At 45.0% G+C, this 19861-nt stretch overlaps 2 protein-coding genes across 14 annotated transcripts in view; one reads left to right on the plus strand and one right to left on the minus strand.

Moving 5' to 3' along the window:
- Positions 1 to 9934, plus strand: part of LUZP1 (leucine zipper protein 1) — a 105181-nt gene extending 95247 nt beyond the window's left edge. For 9 of the 10 annotated variants that reach the window (XM_032391538.1, XM_032391556.1, XM_032391521.1 and 6 more), the window contains one exon: positions 1097 to 6307. In XM_032391538.1, coding sequence (XP_032247429.1) covers positions 1097 to 1252 — 156 coding nt within the window. In that variant the 3' untranslated portion in view covers positions 1253 to 6307. Of the gene's footprint in view, positions 1 to 1096; positions 6308 to 9681 lie in introns of those variants that run through there. The other variant, XR_004297811.1, reaches the window with a different exon arrangement.
- Positions 6395 to 19861, minus strand: part of KDM1A (lysine demethylase 1A) — a 61904-nt gene continuing 48437 nt past the window's right edge. For all 4 annotated transcript variants that reach the window (XM_032391624.1, XM_032391614.1, XM_032391605.1 and 1 more), the window contains 11 exons: positions 19671 to 19813; positions 19211 to 19301; positions 17864 to 17998; positions 17029 to 17102; positions 16012 to 16123; positions 12357 to 12489; positions 10440 to 10627; positions 9944 to 10058; positions 8515 to 8642; positions 7707 to 7853; positions 6395 to 6878 (listed from right to left, as the gene is read on the minus strand). In XM_032391624.1, coding sequence (XP_032247515.1) covers positions 6693 to 6878; positions 7707 to 7853; positions 8515 to 8642; positions 9944 to 10058; positions 10440 to 10627; positions 12357 to 12489; positions 16012 to 16123; positions 17029 to 17102; positions 17864 to 17998; positions 19211 to 19301; positions 19671 to 19813 — 1452 coding nt within the window. In that variant the 3' untranslated portion in view covers positions 6395 to 6692. The remainder of the gene's footprint in view (positions 6879 to 7706; positions 7854 to 8514; positions 8643 to 9943; positions 10059 to 10439; positions 10628 to 12356; positions 12490 to 16011; positions 16124 to 17028; positions 17103 to 17863; positions 17999 to 19210; positions 19302 to 19670; positions 19814 to 19861) is intronic.

Here is a 19861-nt window from a genome sequence, read left to right on the forward strand (position 1 = left end):
CCCTGATATGCTTTGTGCCCACGTGTCACTCTCCTCTTGCCCCAGACGGCTGTCTGAGTCATCGCATCTTCTGTGTGCGGGCAGGGCTGGAGGAGGCTCACTACAGGGTCGATAAACCCATAACCACCTCCTCATTTGAAGGTCAGAGCGTCAGGGACGTGAAGGGGAAGCCTCTGGGAGTGTCTTTTAGATACGGAGCCTACGAGGATGCAGGACATTTTGGACTTAGACATTGTTTCCTTCTTTTTAAAAGGCAGGTGACGGTGCATTAACTTGAAATGTCCTGTAAGTCCTCACAGGGTACTCAGCATCTGACAAGGCACTTCCCTACCACCTCAGTCTCTCCAAGAGCCCCGCGGGCAGGTATTATCCCCATTTTTTAGATCTAGAAACGGAGGGTCAGCGACACAAAGTGCCTTACCTAAGGCCATCCGAGGGAATTACTGGAGGAGCTAAGATTTGAATCTAAGATTCCTGTTTCTGAATCCAGCACTTTCTATCCTGCCAGCCTGACTTCCTCACTCATACTTGTGTTCTTTGATCTGCATTTGCTCGAAGGACCAATGAGAACATGGAAAAGGCAGAATTCTGGTAGAAGAGGAGTGAAGGGGAGGGGGGGTGTTTAGGTCCCTGAAGCTTTGGATAGGAGAGAGAGGAAGTGGGATAGGTATAGGACCTGAAAGGGAAGGGACCTGGCTTTTTAGTAGTTTGTAAGTGGGAAGTAGGAAAAGCCTGGTCCGGCTTCCTTTTCAGGATACTTCCTTGCTCCCCAAGCAGGGAAATGGCTCACCCCAAGAAGCATGCAGAATGCAAGGACTGCCGGGCACCTGCTTATGGGGCTGGCCCCGTGCCCCCATTCCAGGCCCTGTCCTGCCCTACGAGCCCCAGCAGCTTGGGGGTGTAGTCTATCCTAGTTTCTAAGGAACGTTTAAATTGGCCTGTCCGCAGACCAAAGCAAATCTCTGCCATTGTGCTCTGGTCTGTCTACACTGTACCTCCCTCTGCCAGGCTGGAGAGGACCCCTGGGGTAGGGAGTGAGCGTGTCTTGTCCCTCGCTGTTGTCCTCCACAGCTCACTTATGTCCTTTCTGGCACAGGAGGAAGGGGACGACTGTGCACTCGGTGTCCACAGGCGACCGCACAACTCCCTGGAGCGGTGTGAGCTGCCTGCGAAGCCGGGGCCGTCAGAGCCGGGGCGAGCCCGGGCCGAGGAGCGGTTACGGCCAGCCAGGCCCTGCGCCGAGGACAACTGAGCCTGCTGGGTGAGGTCTGCCGTCTCCTCTGCTCCCGCTTCTCCGCTCTCCTGCCTTCCTGCCCTATGAAGGATGCCAGGCCAGTTAACCAGGCTGGACGCCAGGCCTTGGCTGGGAGAGACGGCAGACCAGGCTGTGGCTCAGGTCATTTTGCCAGTTGGCTAGAGGGGATCAGAAACTACAAGCTGGACATAAGTCACCCAGGCCCAGCCTTCCCCGATGCATGAGTCCTCTCTCCTTGTCCCTTTCCCCAGGTCAGATGGCCCCTCTGGCCCCCAAATGGAGAAAGCTATAGAAACCCCTTGTATCCTCATCACACAGCAGCAGCCGAAAGCCCTTCTCTGCTCCTTGGTGGGTCAGAGGGCGCCCCTTCAGCGCTTAGTTTCTTCCAGTTCACTCCTTGTTTGCTCTAGGGGCCTAAGTACCCGCTGAGACCCAGCAGCCGTCCACGCCACCTGGGGGCATCCCTCAGACTTGGGCAGCAGCAGGTCTGTGCTGCCTCTGGGGAACTGTGGGACCAACCTTTAGGCTTAAGCTTCTCTGACGTGGCCCCCTGGCTAATGATGGTTTCCTGGGGGCAGAGCACACGGGTACCCACCTACTGGACTGATGTCATTCCCCCCCCCCCCCCCCGGCTCTCGGCTCACCTTCCAAAGGCACCTGGAAGCGCACAAGCCTCACGCATCTCCTTTCCTGGGCACCAAAAATGCTGCTGGGCCTGCCCGCTCCTCTCCCTCGGCTGGAGACTTCAGGCCGACTCCATTGTTTCCAGCCTTTGGAATTCTCCCGGACTAAACTGGGCCTGGCCCAGCGTGCTCTGCCTTCTAGCAAGTGCCCAGCAAGGGGGAAAATGGGCAGAAAGAAGCATTTCCCCAGTCACTGCACAGAGCAATACTTCCGTGAAAGGCATGGACTTTGTCCCTCTTCCTTCCCCCCACGGAGGAGGTATGGCACTTTACCAAGCTGGCGCGTTCCTCCAGAGGTGGGCCCTCGGTGTCTGCGAACTATCATGAGGAGGACTTCACTGGAGGAAAGGTAATAAATGCCTACCGAGGCCCCAGGTTTGTACAAATGCAAAATGCAGCAAACCTTTCAGGAAGCCGCATAAATAAAAATTGATTAGTTTCCTTGTACCAGTCACGGGGGTGGGAGGGGGCACGGTTACAAAGAACCATATATTCTTGGCACTGCTTTTTGTAGAACACTCAGTTCAAAGAAGGGATCCCTTTTCAGAGGCTTGTAATGGTGCAGACACTGTTCCTTCATAGTGAAAGAGAGCGTAACTAGGGGTCAGGAAAGCTGAATTTTCTTCATGGCTTTGCTGTGTGACTTTGGCCAAGTCGCTGTCCTCTTGGGGCCTCAGTTCCCTTATCTATAAAATGAATTCTTTGAAATGGTCTCTAAGGGTCCCAGATCTGGCATTCTGCGAGGATTCTGGTTATACTGTCCTGTGGGGGCTGATGCTTTTGGAAGGTAGTATCCAGATGGTTCGGGGAAGAGGTTACCCCCCTGCCTTGTTTTTCTGGACCTTATTTTTTCCACGTTTTAACATCATGAGGATGAACTCCGCGAAGCTCGGTTGGCCTCGTTTTTCTAGTCTGTGAGAGGAGGGATTAGGTCAGCTGGCTTCTGTAGCCCTTCTGGCGCCAGCCTTGCCCACTTGGCACACAGCGTCCCCTGGCTTTCGGGACACCAGTTGGCCATCTTGTGTTGCTGTGCCTTGTGACTGGTCTTCCCTGTCTGTACTCAGTATGGGAACCAGCGCTCATGGCGCCCGTGTCTGCCATCAGACTTGGCGACCCTGGATCCTTTCAGGGACAGGACAGTTTTGTGCCGACTTCCATTTTCTGGAGTGTTGCCAGTCTAAGGGCATTGCTGTCTAGCCTCTCTTTCCTTACAATGCTGCCTCAGAGGCTCAGTTTAAGACGTTGTTTCAAAATCTCTTCCTGCTGCTTCCCCTGGGTCACTGCCCAGAAACTGGCTGGCCCAAGGCTGCACCTCTCACCTGTAGCCTCCCTGCCCTTCTTCTTCACTGGTTGGCAACCTTGAGAGTCCAAAGGAAAACGGACCTCTGTGGTGGTCAACTGAGGTTACAGGAAACTAAGTCTGTGGCTCTTCTCTGCTGGTGGAAACAAAAGGGTGCCAAGCCATGCCTACAAAGATTTTGCCAATAATTCATGTCTTTGGGCGTTGGAGCCCTGGATTCTGGTGCTGTAGCTCCTGGTGCCAAAGTCTGGATCTTTCCACATTGCAGCAGCACCGACACCTGCCACTGCCCAAAAGGTCTGTGGAGGAGGGACAGTGGTGGTGCCCTCTTGCTGGGGGCTGCGATCTTAAACTCTGAGTGCAATAGGGTTCGATTGTAACCATTATTTCAGGATAAATACTGTGTTTCCTTAATCGGCATACTTTCTAGAACCACTGCAAAATAGATTTTATTTTTAAATGTCCTCAGCATTGCATAAGATACCATTTGTAATAGCAAATGAAGGCTGGAGGCTCAGTTCCTCTGGGTTTCAAATGGCTGGCAAGGCTGGCTCGCAAATTCCGAAGTTTGAAGGCACCTTTCTGAAAAGCGGCCTGTGTGTGTGACCATCTGGACCTCACCGTTAGGGTTCTGGGGGAAACTTCCACAAAAAGGGGAGACCTGGTAATGAAACAGCTGTCCAATCGACCAGCTACCCCCACCGCCCCAGCCAACAGACCCGCTGTTAGGACAAGCCTCCGCCGCACCGCGGCTCCAGCTCCCGCTCGCTGGCAGGTGGCTGGCTGTGGGAGGGTGCCCGGGGAGCCCGGGGAGCAAGTATGCGAGGGCTGAATGCCAGAGGCCGGTCCCTCACCACTCTGGTACTCAACACCCCCCCACCCCAAGAAAGCTGCAAGGGGCAGCGGGCAAAGAAGCCCTGGCTGTTTTCTTTTACTTGGCAATGAAAGCACACGGGCTGAAGGGACCTGCAGTGGGGCCCAGGACTCCAGCCTCCATCACAGGCAAGCACATTCATCCTCCCCCCTCAGTGGGTGTGGGGAGGGTCTCTCTTGAGCTTGGACCTGGCATTCTGGGGCAGTTTTAGTGCTTTACGTGTAGTGGGTTCGTGCCAAGTGCTACCCCTTCCCAGTAAAGGAATGGGGACCCAGCCGCTGGGTCCCTAGTCGTATCTGTTGAGGTGGGGTTTGTTGTTACAAGACTGCTTTGGAAGAGCTGCTTTTAGGGATTATCTTTTGACTACCCCGGGTGGGGCACAGGGTTCTCCTCAAAGCCTCACACCCAAGATCATAGGAAAGGGGCCCTATTTTCCTGCTGCTTCACGGCTCAGAACATGTACTGAATGGAATGTATTTTTAAGAGAATAAAGTCTATTTTTTTGTATTTTAGAGATTGGGAGGGCTGGGGAAGTAGCCCTCAAAAAACTGTTAATGCATCAGAGGCCCCTTTGCTGGGGGGCCTCGGTCTCTGTCAGTCCACCTCTGCTCGTTCACGCAGGTGCTCTGGTCTCACCCCTGCCCCTTGGAGTCTAGGTGTAGCAGCTTCTACAGTCCTGCTCCAAGCATGGGACCAAGGAGGCCGGACCCTGTTGCTGGAAACCAGGGCGAAGCCACGAGCAGTGACTCGGGGCTCCTTGGGTGCATGTGTGTAGTGGAAGCTGCCTGTCTGCATGTATCCTCTGGCTCGAATGCTGTCTGTTGGCTCTGCAGCACGATATGTAACCAATAAAGCTCCCTAGTTTCCACGTGCGCTGTGTGTGAGTCACTGATGCCATTTTTGTTGTCATCTGAGTATAGCTGTTGTCTGTGCACCGGCACAGCTCGTGTAGCTCACTGTATTTTATTTAAAATAACCAACTAATTAGTGATGCTGTAAGGACTGGAAACATGCTGGGGCTTGGAAAAGGACACGCCTAGCACCCACGTGACTTAAATGTAGCAATGAAACAGCTGCTAGGATTCTTAGTTTTAGACTTGTCTGTTGTCACACACGAAACAGTGATCTGTCTCAAGGTGCCTATGCCATTTATTTAAAAAACAGATGTTTTAAAACACCTAACACCGGATCACCCACCTGAGGTAACAATGTGAATGGCAGAACTGCGATTCAAATACAGGTCACCGTCCAAAGTCTGTATACTTTCCACCGCATGCTGTTCTTACCTTTATACCCCTCACTCCTGGTGTGCAGCTTTCCCCCATTGCTGTTACTCGAAGACTAGGGGAAAGCCCTCTCCATCTCCATCATCTTATCGTTAGCCCACCAATTTAACGTCCCTCAAATCTTACTAAGAATAAACCTCATTTAGGCTAATTATAGGGAAGAACTGACTAACACGAGTAAAAGCAAACAGATTATGTACGTGCATTTATAGTAACATTGTCTGTTAGGAGCCCTTGAGAAGGAACAGTTACTGTTCCCTTCTTGTAAAAATGTTTTTACCTTATATGGCAAAAGGGACTTCGCAGACATGAGTAAGGATTTTGAAATGGGGAGATGATCTGGGTGGGCCTTAAATGAAATCACAAGTATCCTTGTATGAGGAAGACAGGACTACAGAACAAGAAAAGCAGAGATTGGAGTAATGAGCTCTGAAGGTGGAGGAAGGGGCCACAAGCCAAGAAATACAGCCACTAGAAGCTAAAAATGCAAGGAAATGGAATCTTCCCTCAGAGCCTGCTGCAGTAATCTGTTAGCAGCAATAAAAGTAACAATAGATAAGTCACTAAACCCTTGAGCATCTCCTTATGTAACACTTCCTAAAACTTTTATACCACGAGTTGGACAAAAGTGGAAAGTTAGCACATACCCATGGAGGGAACCTGGGGAGTAAAGCCTGAATGGTCTGCCAGAGACCCACCCAAACTCTGTGCCTTGTTTTATCTTAAAAATTCCAAGTCACCTCTAACATCCATATGCTTGACCTGCAGCTTCACCCTCTTGGCATACAGTCACCCCACAGTCCCAATGGGGAACGCTCTAGTCCCACCGATCAGGTAGCCCATTGCTTCTGTGGAGTTCCCCTCAACCCTATCTTCAGACCAAACCGCTTTTTGCCTTTATATAAACATCCTCCTTATTTAAACATGGATAAAACTGGCATTTCCAAAGGCAGAGCAACCTGTTAATATAAATCTAAAGGGGAAACAACAACAAAGAATTTTATATGAAGCTTTATTTTTAAAATATAAAAAACCACACACCAAGAGACTAAGATGTCCTCTCACGAGGCTTGCTTACCTCAGTCTTTAGGAAGAACACCGACTTCCGCACTAACGGACAACTGCCTCTCTAGCGCTAAGTCCCTCAAAGGAGGCCACCTGGCAGCATGAGTTCCAACAGCTGATTGGAGCCCAGATGCCAGAGTGAGTTTCTCAGTGAGATCCAGTATTGCTATAAGAGCTCTGCTTATACAGCAAAAGACTTGCACATTGCTTCCCTCAGAACCCATCAGTCTCACATGCTCGGGGACTGCTGTGCAGGGACACCTGGTGTGGCCTGGCGAGGCAGGGTGTACATGGCCCCCAGGAACTGGTCTGCAATCCTTCCTGCTTCTCGCAGCCCACTCAGCAGAGCGCCATGGACAGTGGCTGGGTAGTTACGGATTGTATGTTCTCCAGCAAAGAAGAGTCGTGGAATTGGCTATTTCAGGGGAAAAAAAATTGAGAGAAGAATCAGCAGGTTGCACATAGTAACTTTTATTTTTGTTGTGTTTGAACTGCCAAATTCTTATTGGCCTTTGAAGGCTGCCCTGCCAATCACAGACCATCATTCTACCAAAAAGGATCTCCCTCATCAGTGGGCATTCTCCCAGAAATGACCAAAGTAGAAATGCGACAATAAAACTCAGCCAAGCCAGCCTTAGTCCTAGGGTGATGCATAACTGCATCTGTTCTTATTTATCATTGAATGCTGGGGGATAACTGGTTCTAGGGCTTCCTTTACCTTCTATAGTACCTCCTGGGGCAGAGGGGTTCCTGACTACTCTGTACCACAAAGAATCCAGCATTTGTTCTTACTTAGGAACACCTTTGCTTCTCAGCTCGAGCCGGTTCACAGGGTCCTGAGCTCTGGAGCAGGGTCTGGCATCATCTAGATAAGGACGGGCATGTCCTGGAGACCCCTAGTGACTGACATCCCATGAGCCATTACAAAATGGGGTGCAACTAAAAATGTTTTTCGTTTTTTAGGGGAAAAAGTTTGAATAAGGAAAAAGTAATTGGTTTACCATTCCGAATATGGACTGCCTAGATTTACAGAACCAGAATCCGAGAAATCAGATACAAATAATACTGTTCCTCCCTTTTACTCTGCTCTTGGTTATTTGGAAGGGTCCAAGGACAGAACAACTAAAATCTAACCACCCCCCGGCAAAAAAAACAAACCCAAAACTGTGGCGTGGTGTTTACCCTGAAAGCCTGGGATATGGCCTTTTCCCAAATAAGCCCAGGTAGTTTGCCAGTTTCTCACCTGTGGAGCACCTGGAATTGAGGGGCCAGGAGTGATTGGCTGAGCCATTAAATCATAGTCATTTCCAGATGATCCTGCAGCTACATATGAATAGGAGCCCCGGGCCCAGGGATCAGCACGCCAGCGAGATACCACAGTCTCCTTGGGCTAAAGGAAAAAGCATGAGCAGAAGTTACTATAGGGCAGAGGACAAACCAGTCCTCTCTGAAAGGTAGAAAAGCTGTGGTGGGTGGGGATACAACAGAGCAGTAAAGAGGCAAGAGACATGAGTTAGTCAAGTGATGAATGCTTCTGCTTTAAAACACACAACAAATGGCTTCCAGGGAAGCTTCCACGTTGCCCTGCCTAGGAAATCTATAGATCCACCCAGGACTTAACCTTTATTCTCTCATTAATTCACATGAAGCATTAATATACCTTCTTTAAAAGGAATCATAAGGATCTAAAGGGTTTCTTTCAGTGGGCCTAAAGAACAAAGTACCAAGCGATTCTTCCATGAGGGAGTCTGACCACTCTGTCTAAAAGGCAGGAGTGGGAGGACTCCGCAACACAGATACGATGGATGAGACCAGCAGGGATATGCAGCAAATAGCCTTCTCAATCCCCCAGCCTGTGTGCTGGGCAGGGGGGTGGGGGCGCGGCTTTCCTGAATCCCACACTTAAACACAGACTCCAAACACTGGCTTTCATGGAAACCCAGCACACCTCTTAATTCTGGCTGAAACTGTGCTGCCCAATGTAATGAGCTGTGTCAAACCCTGCCCTAGGGTGAACCTTGATCCCCACTTGCCCCTACCCACCTACTTACCTGGGGCACCGCACTGCTGCCAAAAATCCCTTTGAGGATGGCCAGGCATCGGCCGACAATCACATCATCACTTATGTTTTCCATGATGCCGGCAGCTTCCCCTGCCACTAGTGCCAACAGTATTGGAGCTAGAGAAACAGGAAGAACAGTCCAGGGTTTTCCTACAGACTTCTCTCAAGAACTTCTTTATCAGGCCCCACATTATTCTGGGCACTCTGAAATCTGATGACCAATAGACAGACATGCAACACTTGCGCTAGAGACATTACGTTTCTGAAACTGCAACTCCAAATCTATCCCTTAGAAGGCAGCTGGCAAACTCTCGCAGTAACGTGTGACTCAGGTACTTGGCCCTTACAATTCTGCAGCATACAGAAGTCTTGAAGATGAAGTAACTTCAGACCTTGCTAAGAAAACCAACAGGCATTCCTATATTTAGGCATAGGATCCTTAGCCCTGACCACCTTAGACAGTTTGCTCCATGGCAAGAGCTACATCCTTTTAACTATTCCAGGTCCCTCCAAGCCCATCACCACCTTCACTCACCCATTTGGTGACTATTAGGCAAGACACTTGTGTAACAGGCACAGTATGAGCTGCTGCGATATAAAGCTCTATACTAGACTATATAACTCCATGGGTCAGTAGGTAAGTATCACGTAGCTATAATTATGAACTGATAAAAGCAATGAAGAAAAACAAAGGATACGGAGGAGAGAATACAGGGACTTAATTTAGATTTGAGGCAGTGGAAGTATGTGTGTCCTAAAAGCTGCTTTGAAACAGTGGCAGTTAGGTCAAGACCAGAAAGGCTGAGCAGAGTATGCCATACTGGGAAGGAAGAGAAGAAAAAAGCTCCCCAGGCCCAGACCACACAGTACATGCAGAGGCCCTGAAGTAGAAGACATGAGATTTACACACACACACACACACACACACACACATATCAACATTTTAAGCACCACAGAGAAGAGCAATTCAATTACAGAAGAAATTAAAATAGGAGGTAGGAGTTCGATACATTCTGAAGGATGTGATCAAAGATTCAGGGGCCAGTCAGATACAAAAGTCTGAGAATAAGGAATACAAGTTTCCCCTTATGGGAAACTTCCCTGGTTCTGTGCCTCCTGCCTGGGTTGATTCTTCTTTTTATGTTCTCTTTTGCAGCGCCCTGGGCTTTCACTCTGACCCTCTACTTATGGCCCTGTTCCTAGAGAGCTCACCTACTTAATGTATTTCCCACTAGGATATGAACTCCTTGACGGCGGGTAATTTTTTTTCCCGTATCCCCAGCACCTACCAGGAATTTCTGGAATTGTTGGTTGAATTAATGAAAAATCAAGACATACATATTTGAGAAAACCCAGAATATTCCTAATTCTCTATTCCTGTAAGGATATGAAAAAGATTAAAACCAGGAAGCAGTTACCTTTATAGAGGTTCCAGAAGAGGAAGAGCTCACCCCTGCTGGCCGTCGTACTGCCAACATGCCCGAACAAATTGACGCTTGGATCCCAGAACACACGGTCAAAACACAGTACTACCTGTGGTAAAAAAAAAAAGGGAGCCCAGGAACTGATGGCAGGGCTCAGAGAACACGGCTTTAAGCACAGCTGTGCCTCAACAGAAAGACTTCTCAGACCTTACTGAAGTTTCTTCTGATCTCCTCTCAATATAAGCCTAGAAATCCCTAGCATGAATGTATTACTTAAAACAACATTTAGAGTTGTCTGTGTTTTTCTGGGCTTAGGTCCCAGAAGACTTGGTCCTCATATACATATAATTAGGCACTGAACTGAATGAACTGACAGGCCTCTCACCCTGATCTCACAGAGCTGAGAGCATAGCAAAATATACAAAAATGTAAACCCCTATCTTCTCTGACTGCACAACAGGTATGTAGAGAGATGCCCAGGGCAAGTTACCTTGTTAAGGTTGCCAAATCCCATCCTTTGGACTGCAGATGTTTTCCACTCAGGAAGAGGCGGCACGAACTGAACAGCTGGGGGCTGCTGCTTCAGCACACCCAAGGGGAGGGTACAGAGAACTGCATCACACTTATAAATAAAGGTCTGGCTTGTGGAGCGGGTATTCACAGCGATCACCTCACATCCTAGAGATGTCAGAGGGAAAAGACCTTACTGGCGATAAGGATGGTACTGAACATTCAGTGCATGGTAGAATCTACACACTATCTCAGTTAATTCTTACCGTAAGTGTATGGAGTCTGTTCTCTTCACTTTTTAATAGAAGAAAACCAAGGTGGCGGCGAAGTAACTTCAGACAAGGCCGCACGGGTCCTAACTGCCTATTCAAATGCTAATAGTCCACTTCAGAGTCTGGGCTCTTCACCACCATGTACTTGTCTTACCTTCCTGATACACTGGTGATCTTCTGGGCTAATCCAAGAGCCTTATTATTTACCAAGGGTTTAGTAAATTTAGACCAAAGTGAAGAATAAAGGTCTGTAACAACAAAAGCAGTGCCTCTCCACGGTGGTTAGGTGCTTACTAAGGACCAGGAGAGGAACGACCCCAGGAGACCATGGTGCAGATCTACGGGATGCCACTGGGGTGCAGAGCGTGCTGTTCTGGAGAAGGCACTGTGACGCCTAGTTTGCCAGAGTCTGAATAAAGCTCAGAGTGGACCACAGAATAGGCACTGAAAAGAGGTTACTGTTATTCTTCCTCATTTGTGTTTTTTTCCTTCAATAAGTACCTATTTATAGAATTTCAGAAAATACATAAACAGCTCAAAATTGGTATGAGAACTCAGTTCATGTCCACTTTCTCACTTTCTTCACCTGCCTGCAAATGGCTATTTAAAGGCCACAGGTCTCAACATCAACTAGAAGCTGCAAATGAAGGGGAAATCAAATGGAAAACGGTTTCAGGGGTTGTAAAAAAAGAGTATCTGCAGTAATCTCGGCAATTCCGGAAAAGCAGCCATGAAGGGCAAGCAAGGTTGATTGCCATATCTCCACTTGTCATGAGGGCCCTGGGGGGAGGGGCGGGGGGGGGGGACTAGCTATCATCAAGAGTTCTAGACTATTAATTCCAAAGGTGGGTGGACAGCGGGTTCTCTGTACTCTACATTAAATGTGCCCTGAAACCAGCAACAGTGAGCACTGAGCCTTCTGCCTGTGGGAATCAGGGCAATTCCATCTTTGAAGTCTGATACTGCTCCCAGTATCAGAAACCACACCGAGCAGTTAGCCCACCTGAACAGGAAAGGCTAGAATGGATCCAAAGAGCAAGACACAGATGGTAAAATACAAGGAGTGTGGGTCCCACTGTGCCCAGAGGCCAAAATCCTGGTCTTTTAAGAATATACTCAGTGGGGCGCCTGGGTGGCTCAGTCGGTTAAGCGACTGCCTTCGGCTCAGGTCATGATCCTGGGGTCCTGGGATCCAGCCCCATGTAGGGCTCCCTGCTCAGCAAGGAGTCTGCTTCTTCCTCTCCTCTCCCCCCGCCCCTGCTCATGCTCACTCTCTCTTGCTTTCTCTCTCTCAAATAAATGAATCTTAAAAAAAAAAAAAAAATACACTCAGCAAAAATTAGGTCCAAGCTCACTGGCAGTTGTTAACAAAGTAATTCAAGTACAAATTGGAAACTTGCCTCAATTTTCCGGTTTACACAATGATGGATTAGAATGCCCAAAGGCTCTAGAGGCTCAATCCTTTTGTCAATGCAGATTTTTAAAATTAGGGTTCATAGTTTATATGATATGACATTTTAGCAGGAAATGTACCTAACATTTTTTTCTGTAGATCAAACTCAACAAAAGATCAGTACCGTGTTTCAGAGTAAGAGACTTATCTCCCCAGTGAAGCAGGGACGTACCCGAAGCCGTGTAGCGAACCTGCCGCACCGCTGTGTTCAGTTTAATGTCCAGGCCTTCCGCTAAAGCCACAGGGACACAGGAGTAGCCATTCCTCACCGTCAGGTGGCTGCCAGTAAACTCAAAGTCGTCATCCTAAAGAGGAGAGAAAAGTCCATCCATTTTCTTAACTTAATGCCATACATCCTGAGTTCTGTAAGATTAAGACTGAAAAACAACAGTTTGTGGAAAACAGTCAATATTCTAAGGCAGAAATTAAAAAACCAGCACTCAGTATTCAGTTACAGCTATCCCAGGAAACTAGAGAAAAAAGAAAAAATGCTTAAATGTCCCTAATGGCCACCTCTGGGCAGTGAGATTAGGGCAGTTTCTTCTTCCCTAGATTGAGTTTTCTCCTCATAGTCCCACACCCAACCCCTCAGTCCAGACTATCCAAGAGGGTGGGGGATGGGATCTCTCAAAGAAAGAGGATTCAAGAAATTCAGATCTATGTTTGGCTTTTGAATGCATTACAGATTTGGTAGAATATCAGATTCACCATCCTAATCACATCTTCTTTACCTAAGAACAAAATCAGTTTTTATTTCTTAAACTTACAGGCCTGAAAGATGAGGAAGACTTCCAAAACTAAAGTTGGTCAAACTAGATAAAAACAATCTGGGGGGGCGCCTGGGTGGCTCCGTTGTTAAGCATCTGCCTTCGGCTCAGGTCATGATCCCAGGGTCCTGGGATCGAGCCCCGCATCGGGCTCCTTGCTCTGCAGGAAGCCTGCTTCTCCCTCTCCCACTCCCCCAGCTTGTGTCCCCTCTCTCGCTGTGTCTCTCGCTGTCAAATAAATAAATAAAATCTTTAAAAAAAAAAAAAAACAAAAAACAATCTGGGATTATAAAGACTGGCCTAAGAGGATCCATATAGTAAAGAAGTCAGCATTTGGCCTGGAAGGATTCCCAAAATGATCTTATTTCTTTGAATCTACTGAAAATTTTTCTGTGTAGAGAAATTTTTGAAGGCTAGTCAATTTTCTAATTTCATGAAATTTCTGGGAGAAAACACAGCATGATTCTTTTGAATTAGATAAAAATACTGGGTTGGCAGAACTCTCACTACTTAGTGACTGATTCATCTGCTCCCCATACCGATCAGTTCAAATCACCCACATTCAGAATTTAATAAGATTACGAATGGATACATATTGAAACTTCAAATGATAAATCAGTGATGAGGAAGGGTCTAATTTAGTATTACATGGGGAAAAACAACAACAAAAACAACTGAGAATTCTCTAAGATTTTTACCACTAACAGGTCCAATCCTCTAAGTCAAACACTAAAGAATACGAAGGTATAACCTAAAGATTAAGAATGCAAACTAGGGGCGCCTGGGTGGCTCAGTTGTTAAGCATCTGTCTTTGTCTCAGGTCATGATCTCAGGGTCCTGGGATCGAGCCCTACATCGGGCTCCCTGCTCTGCGGGAAGCCTGCTTCTCCCTCTCCCACTCCCCCTGCTTGTGTTCCCTCTCTCGCTGGGTCTCTCTCTGTCAAATAAAGAAAATCTTAAAAAAAAAAAAAAAAATTCAAACTAATTTTACAAGGAAAATGTACAATGGAAATGAAAATATGTAAGTAAAAATGTAACATTTACTTCTGTAGTCTTAGGTCTGGCCAAAGTCTCAGATTTAGAGGTTGATCTTTAATATCTAAGAAGCCCTGTGATTTCTCACCAGTTCAAGAGTAACTCACATTTAAAATACATAAGAATAGTTTGACAAAAGATGTGTAAAACCTGTACATTGAAAACTGTAAAATATGGCTGAAAAATATTAAAGAAAACCTAAATAAATGGAGAGAGATACCATGTTCAAATCCCAATACCAATCAAAATCCCAGAAGGTATTTTTTTTAATAGAAATTGACAAGCTGATTCTAAAATTTTTATGGAAATATAGAAGACCTAAAGTAGCCAAAATGATTTAAAAAAAAGTTGAAGAACTTACACTATCCTAATTTCAAGATGTACCATAAAGCAACAGTAATCAAGACAGTATGATAGGGGCATGTGGACAAATGAATGAAGAGGAAGGAGTAACGATAAATAGTCTCACACATGGTCAACTGATTCTCAAAAAAGGTGCCAAGACAAATGAAGAAAAAGGATGGTGCCAGAATAATTAATTAGATAACCATATGGAAAAATATGAACCCTACCCTCATCTCTCATTGTACATGAAAATTAATTTAAAATGAATCATAGACCTAACATTAGAGCTAAGTCCATAAAACTTCAGGAAGAAAACAAGAGAAAATTTAGTGATCTAAGTTTAGATAAAGATTTTTCAGGATACAAAAAGCACAAAGCTTATAGAGAGTTGAGGAAATAGGAACTTCATAAAATCAGAAAGTTTTGTTCTTTGAAAGATACCATTTAGAAAATGAAAAAGGAAGCTGTGGACTGGAGGAAAATATTTACAAAGGAATTGTATAAATACTGACAAAGGAATTGTATCCAGGATCTAAAGAACATAATGAACTCTTACACAATTTAGTAAGAGATCAACCAGATTTTAAAATAATGGGCAAAAGATCGGAACAGACTTTTCACCAAAGAACTGACATACAAATGGCCAATAAGTACACAAAAAGGTGCTTCACACCACCCATCATTCGGGAAATGCAAATTACCACTACAATGAAATGTAGTATACACCCATTAGAATGGCTAAATTTTTAAAAACTGGCAGTACCAAGTGTTGGTGAGGATGTGAAACAACTAGAACTTTCATACACTGCTCGTGGGAATGCAATTTAGAATAATTTGGAGTTTCTTATAAAGTTAAAGATCTTTGTAAGACCCAGCAATTTCACTCCTAAATATACCCAAAAGAAAGATCTGAATGTTCATAGCAGCTCCAGTCATTTATAGCCAAAAAAACTGGAAACAATCCAAATGTCCACCAACGTACCAGCGTATGGATAAACAATCTATGGCACATCCATACAACAGACTACTACTAAACAACAAAAAGGAACAAACCACTGATATCCCAATAACAAAAATGATCTCAACAACTTTGCTAAGTGAAAGAAATTACACACAAAAGGCTGGCGCCTGGGTGGCTCAGTCGTTAAGCGTCTGCCTTCAGCTCATGTCATGATCCTGGGGTCCTGGGATCGAGCCCCACATCGGGCTCCCTGCTCAGCAGGAAGCCTGCTTCTCCCTCTCTCACTCCCCCTACTTGTGTTCCTGCTCTCGTTATCTCTGTCAAATAAATAAATATTAAAAAAAAAAAAGGCTACATTCTGTATGATTATATACCGTATTTGTTCAATTTATATGTAATTCTAGAAAAGCAAAACTACAGTGACAGACAGGAAATCAGGGGTTGTCTTGGGCCAGGAGTGGGAGGGCTGGGGACTGACTACAAAGAGGCAAGGGAGAACTTTCCAGGGTGGAAATGTTCTTTATCTTGATTGTGGTGGTGATTCATGACTATGTACCTTTGGCAAAACTTCAAACTGTTTGCTTAAAATAGGTAAATTGTACTGTAATGTAAATTCTATTTCTTAATAAAGCTGTTTAAACACACACATACAAATTAAGTTTCTCCTAAGAGCCCTTTCAAAGATGTGTGCAACAAAATAAATGATAAAGGAATTTTACCTGATCCCAATGTTTAAGGGAGAGTGTAGAGAGAGGTGTGGCATTAGCAAATTCAAGATTTGCAAAATGCCAATCAAGTATTTGTCTGTCTCTTGATGAGAGATACACGTCACTGCAAAATGAAAACAGAGGAGCGCAGGTTATTAAAGGACTACTATTCTCAGTGGGCTGATGGGGACAATCTCAGTAACTGAGGAAACCTAAGCCTGGTACTGTGCCTTATATAAAGAAATAAGTCAAAAAATAGGACCTTATCTGTCTTAACTCCTTTATTACTGGTGCTGAGAGCAGTGCCAAGCTCACTACATAAAGCAAATTACTATCAGTCTTCATTTGTCTTGGCGGGGGTGGGGAGACAGGGCGCCTGGGTGGCTCAGTCGGTTAAGCATCTGCCTTCGGCTCAGGTCCTGATCCCAGGGTCCTGGGATGGAGCCCCACATTGGGCTCCCTGCTCAGTGGAGAGTCTGCTTCTCCCTCTCCCTCTCCCCCTGCTTGTGCTCTTCTCTCTCATTCTGTCAAATAAATAAAAATCTTAAAAAAAAAAAAAATTATCGGTACCTGGCATTATAAAAGCGTTTTTGTTCTATAAATAAAGCATGATTTTTTTTTTTAAAAGCAAGAATGGGTAGCATCCCCAACTCCAGAACAGAGTAGATATACTGGAGGCCAGATGTACCATGAAGCACAGTATCAGCATATAAATATTCACTATCAAAAATCCAATGGAAACAAAGTATAATACTTTCCTAGTCCTCAGAATTATGGGAATTTAAAGCAATACCACCTTCTATTCCACTCACAGGAAGACAGTATATTTCATTCAAACATCAGATCTTATAGAGAAAGGTTATCTTTTCAAAAACAAATATATTTAAATATTTCGGACACTCCTACACATTAAAATTACAATCCATTCACTGGACATAAATAAAACCCACAATGCTTTGTAATTTTCCTTCTAAATATAACAAAGAACAGCAAAAGCTATCCCTCTGAACATTTGTGTGTTTTCCTCACCTTGGGGGATTGGCTTCCAATTCTTGAAGTTTTTCTTCTAGCTTTCCTTGTGTTTCAGCTAATTCATCATATTCCTGATAAAATGAAGAGAACTGGGTTGATCTTAATGAGTCAGAGACCAACCTAGTTATTTTTACCACAAAGTGTAAGACCTGGACCACCTGCCTGTCCAGGTAGTATCTGTGAGTGTGCCTCAGGCTAAGGCTGGATCAGGGCTCAGGGATGGTTGTTCTTGGAGACAAGTTACAATGTGAGCCCAGAATGAAGATGGGGTATGGAGGAGGGAGTGGGCATGCAGCAGGAGGAGATAAAGGAAGAAGAGCATACTAGTGTGCTACAAATTAAGAGTGAAAAAGAATAGCAACTACCACTTCCTGTGCATTTACCATGTCCCTACCATGGGATAAAGCACTTTAGATCCCTTACAAAGAAGTATTAACACTGTGTCACAGATGAGGTGATTAAGGAATCCTAAGATCCCATGGCTAAGAGATAACTAAGTTAGGGATTTCAAACAGACAGTTTGATACCAAATGACTGAAGTCTATGTTATCATTATTCTAAACTGACAGCAGTAAACTATGACAGGGAGCTAAACTAAAATGTAAGTAAGTTAAAGTATAAGACTGAAAACAAAGTAGAAATTCTGCAGAAAAAGCAGATCTCAAACTAAACTAATCCATTCAGTCCCCTTGGTTCCTGTGTACCAAACCCTCTTCTTCCTACCACAGGCACTATGATTGGGTAGTGATTCTCCCTTTTCCAAAGTTTCCCAGATCTATATTCTTTCTTAGGATCCCAAGGGAAACCACCTAGGCATGTATGTATACCACACCTTGCACAGGGCAGTCAGATCCCTGTGTTTGCTTTTCACTAAGAACTCGGCAGTGATATCTCTGGGTGGCTTGACCTCAGATGCTTCTTTGTATTGCTGATGGAGTTCTTTAATTTTCTCTTTCAAATTTACCATCTAAGAGGGAAAAATACAAATTTACCATTTCAGATAGTGATGTAATCCATCTCCAAATCACATGCTTCAGTTCCTCCCCTAAACTGCTAGTGTACCAAAACAGGTTACAATGCAAGGTCCCTGAAACTCTTAAATACCTCTTCTACATGATGACATTTTAGAATAGGAAAAAAAATCCTGTATGGTTCAACACAGAGGTATCACATCATTATCAGAGAAGTAAGATCATTTCTGTCTTCCAAAACAAATGGAGAATGAGGAGTGTTCCATTAATTTAAAAATATATGTATATATATACAAAAATCAAATTCCAGGAAAAACAAAGCACCACTTAAACTTATTGTTTTGGGGAACAAATTATTATGTTTTCTAAATTATGTAAAGGCTAAATCACCACACAGAACCTTCCAGAGCCATTCCTAATGTTAGTCTCTCAGCTTTCTGATGGTACTGGGTCTCACAGCTATCCTGCCAACTGGCTGTTCTCCAGCCTCTCTGCTCATTTCACACATGCCACACACAATCCATGAAGAAGGTGGGCACAGACCTCTTCTCATTTGACAAGATGAAAAAACAAGGCACAGTGAGAGAGTGAGGCAAGAGGCTGGTCACAAGATACACCCAGATTTTGCATCAAAAAGCTCCCCACAGGAGCTGTCCCACTTCATGTTTTCTCCCTAAGCTGATAATACGTTTGCAGCTGGTAGGATGAGGAGAAAACAAATGGTTTCCCAGACTGGAACCAGGCCTCTGCGAAGTGGTGGGAAAGAAGAGCCCTCAGCAGACATACCACTGAGGACTATCCCCATAACTGGCACCTCAAGCGAAATAATTATGGCAATGAATTATGGTCCTGGCTGCAGACCTGTTGTCCCCATCAGTGGGAATTTGACCCCAACGCAACTGATCTCCCTCTCATCCTACAGAATCCAGCAGACGGCACTGGGCTAGCTTTGCCAAAGGGAACCTGACACAGAAAAGATCTATTTCCCCTGGCAATAATTTGCCAATAATACCATACTGAAAGACTGACAGATAAAACCGTGCCTTTTGTTAGTCACTATTATTTTATTTTATTTTTTTAAGAATAATGAGTCCCAGCTGCACGGACCTTCTCTCCCCCAGAAGAAAAAAACCAAAACTGAAAATTTCTAAAGCCATCCCCCCCACCCCCAATGCATCTTCAGCTTTGAAGAAAATACAAAATTTTACCTTATTAAGAAGTTCTTTCAACTCCTCCTGAGTCTTCACTATCTTCTTCCAATGTTCAATTTGCTCATCTTTGACATGCTTTTCTTGCAACCTAAAAGAGACAATACATATGCCTTGGCCACAAAGCCAGCTTTGCAGCCCAAGATAGGAACCCATCAAAAACATTCAAGGACATCAAAGCCCACTGAAATTTCTAATACTTTGGAACAAGAAAGTTGGTGGGTGGCAAATTATTTTCTAGGCTATGTTAAATATAGTTCAGTACCATAAAAGCTGTGAATTTTAGAATTGAGAGGGGCCTTAAGGATCATTCTTTTTTAAATGGTTTTACTTTGAGATTTAAATTCACATGAAAATAAGTGAAAACTAGCTCAAATAAGATTTGCTGAAAACCTTAAAGCATAAATAGCAAATCTCTAAATGGAATTCACTATACAACAAGCAGTATCAAAGTACTTACTGAATGACAACTTCCAATGCCTGGCCAAGGGACACAGGCTTATTATTGAGGACATTGAAGTCTAGCTGATGACTAAGGTAAGACGTAGCTTCTAGCAACCGGTTAAACTCTTGCTCTACCATTTCATCTTTCTCTTTAGGAACCTGAAAATCCGAAGTATAGCAGAGTTGGTCCTTATAAGACTAAACATA

Source organism: Phoca vitulina, unplaced genomic scaffold (genome assembly GCF_004348235.1).
Source record: "Phoca vitulina isolate PV1807 unplaced genomic scaffold, GSC_HSeal_1.0 scaffold2, whole genome shotgun sequence".
Classification (NCBI taxonomy): domain Eukaryota; kingdom Metazoa; phylum Chordata; class Mammalia; order Carnivora; family Phocidae; genus Phoca; species Phoca vitulina.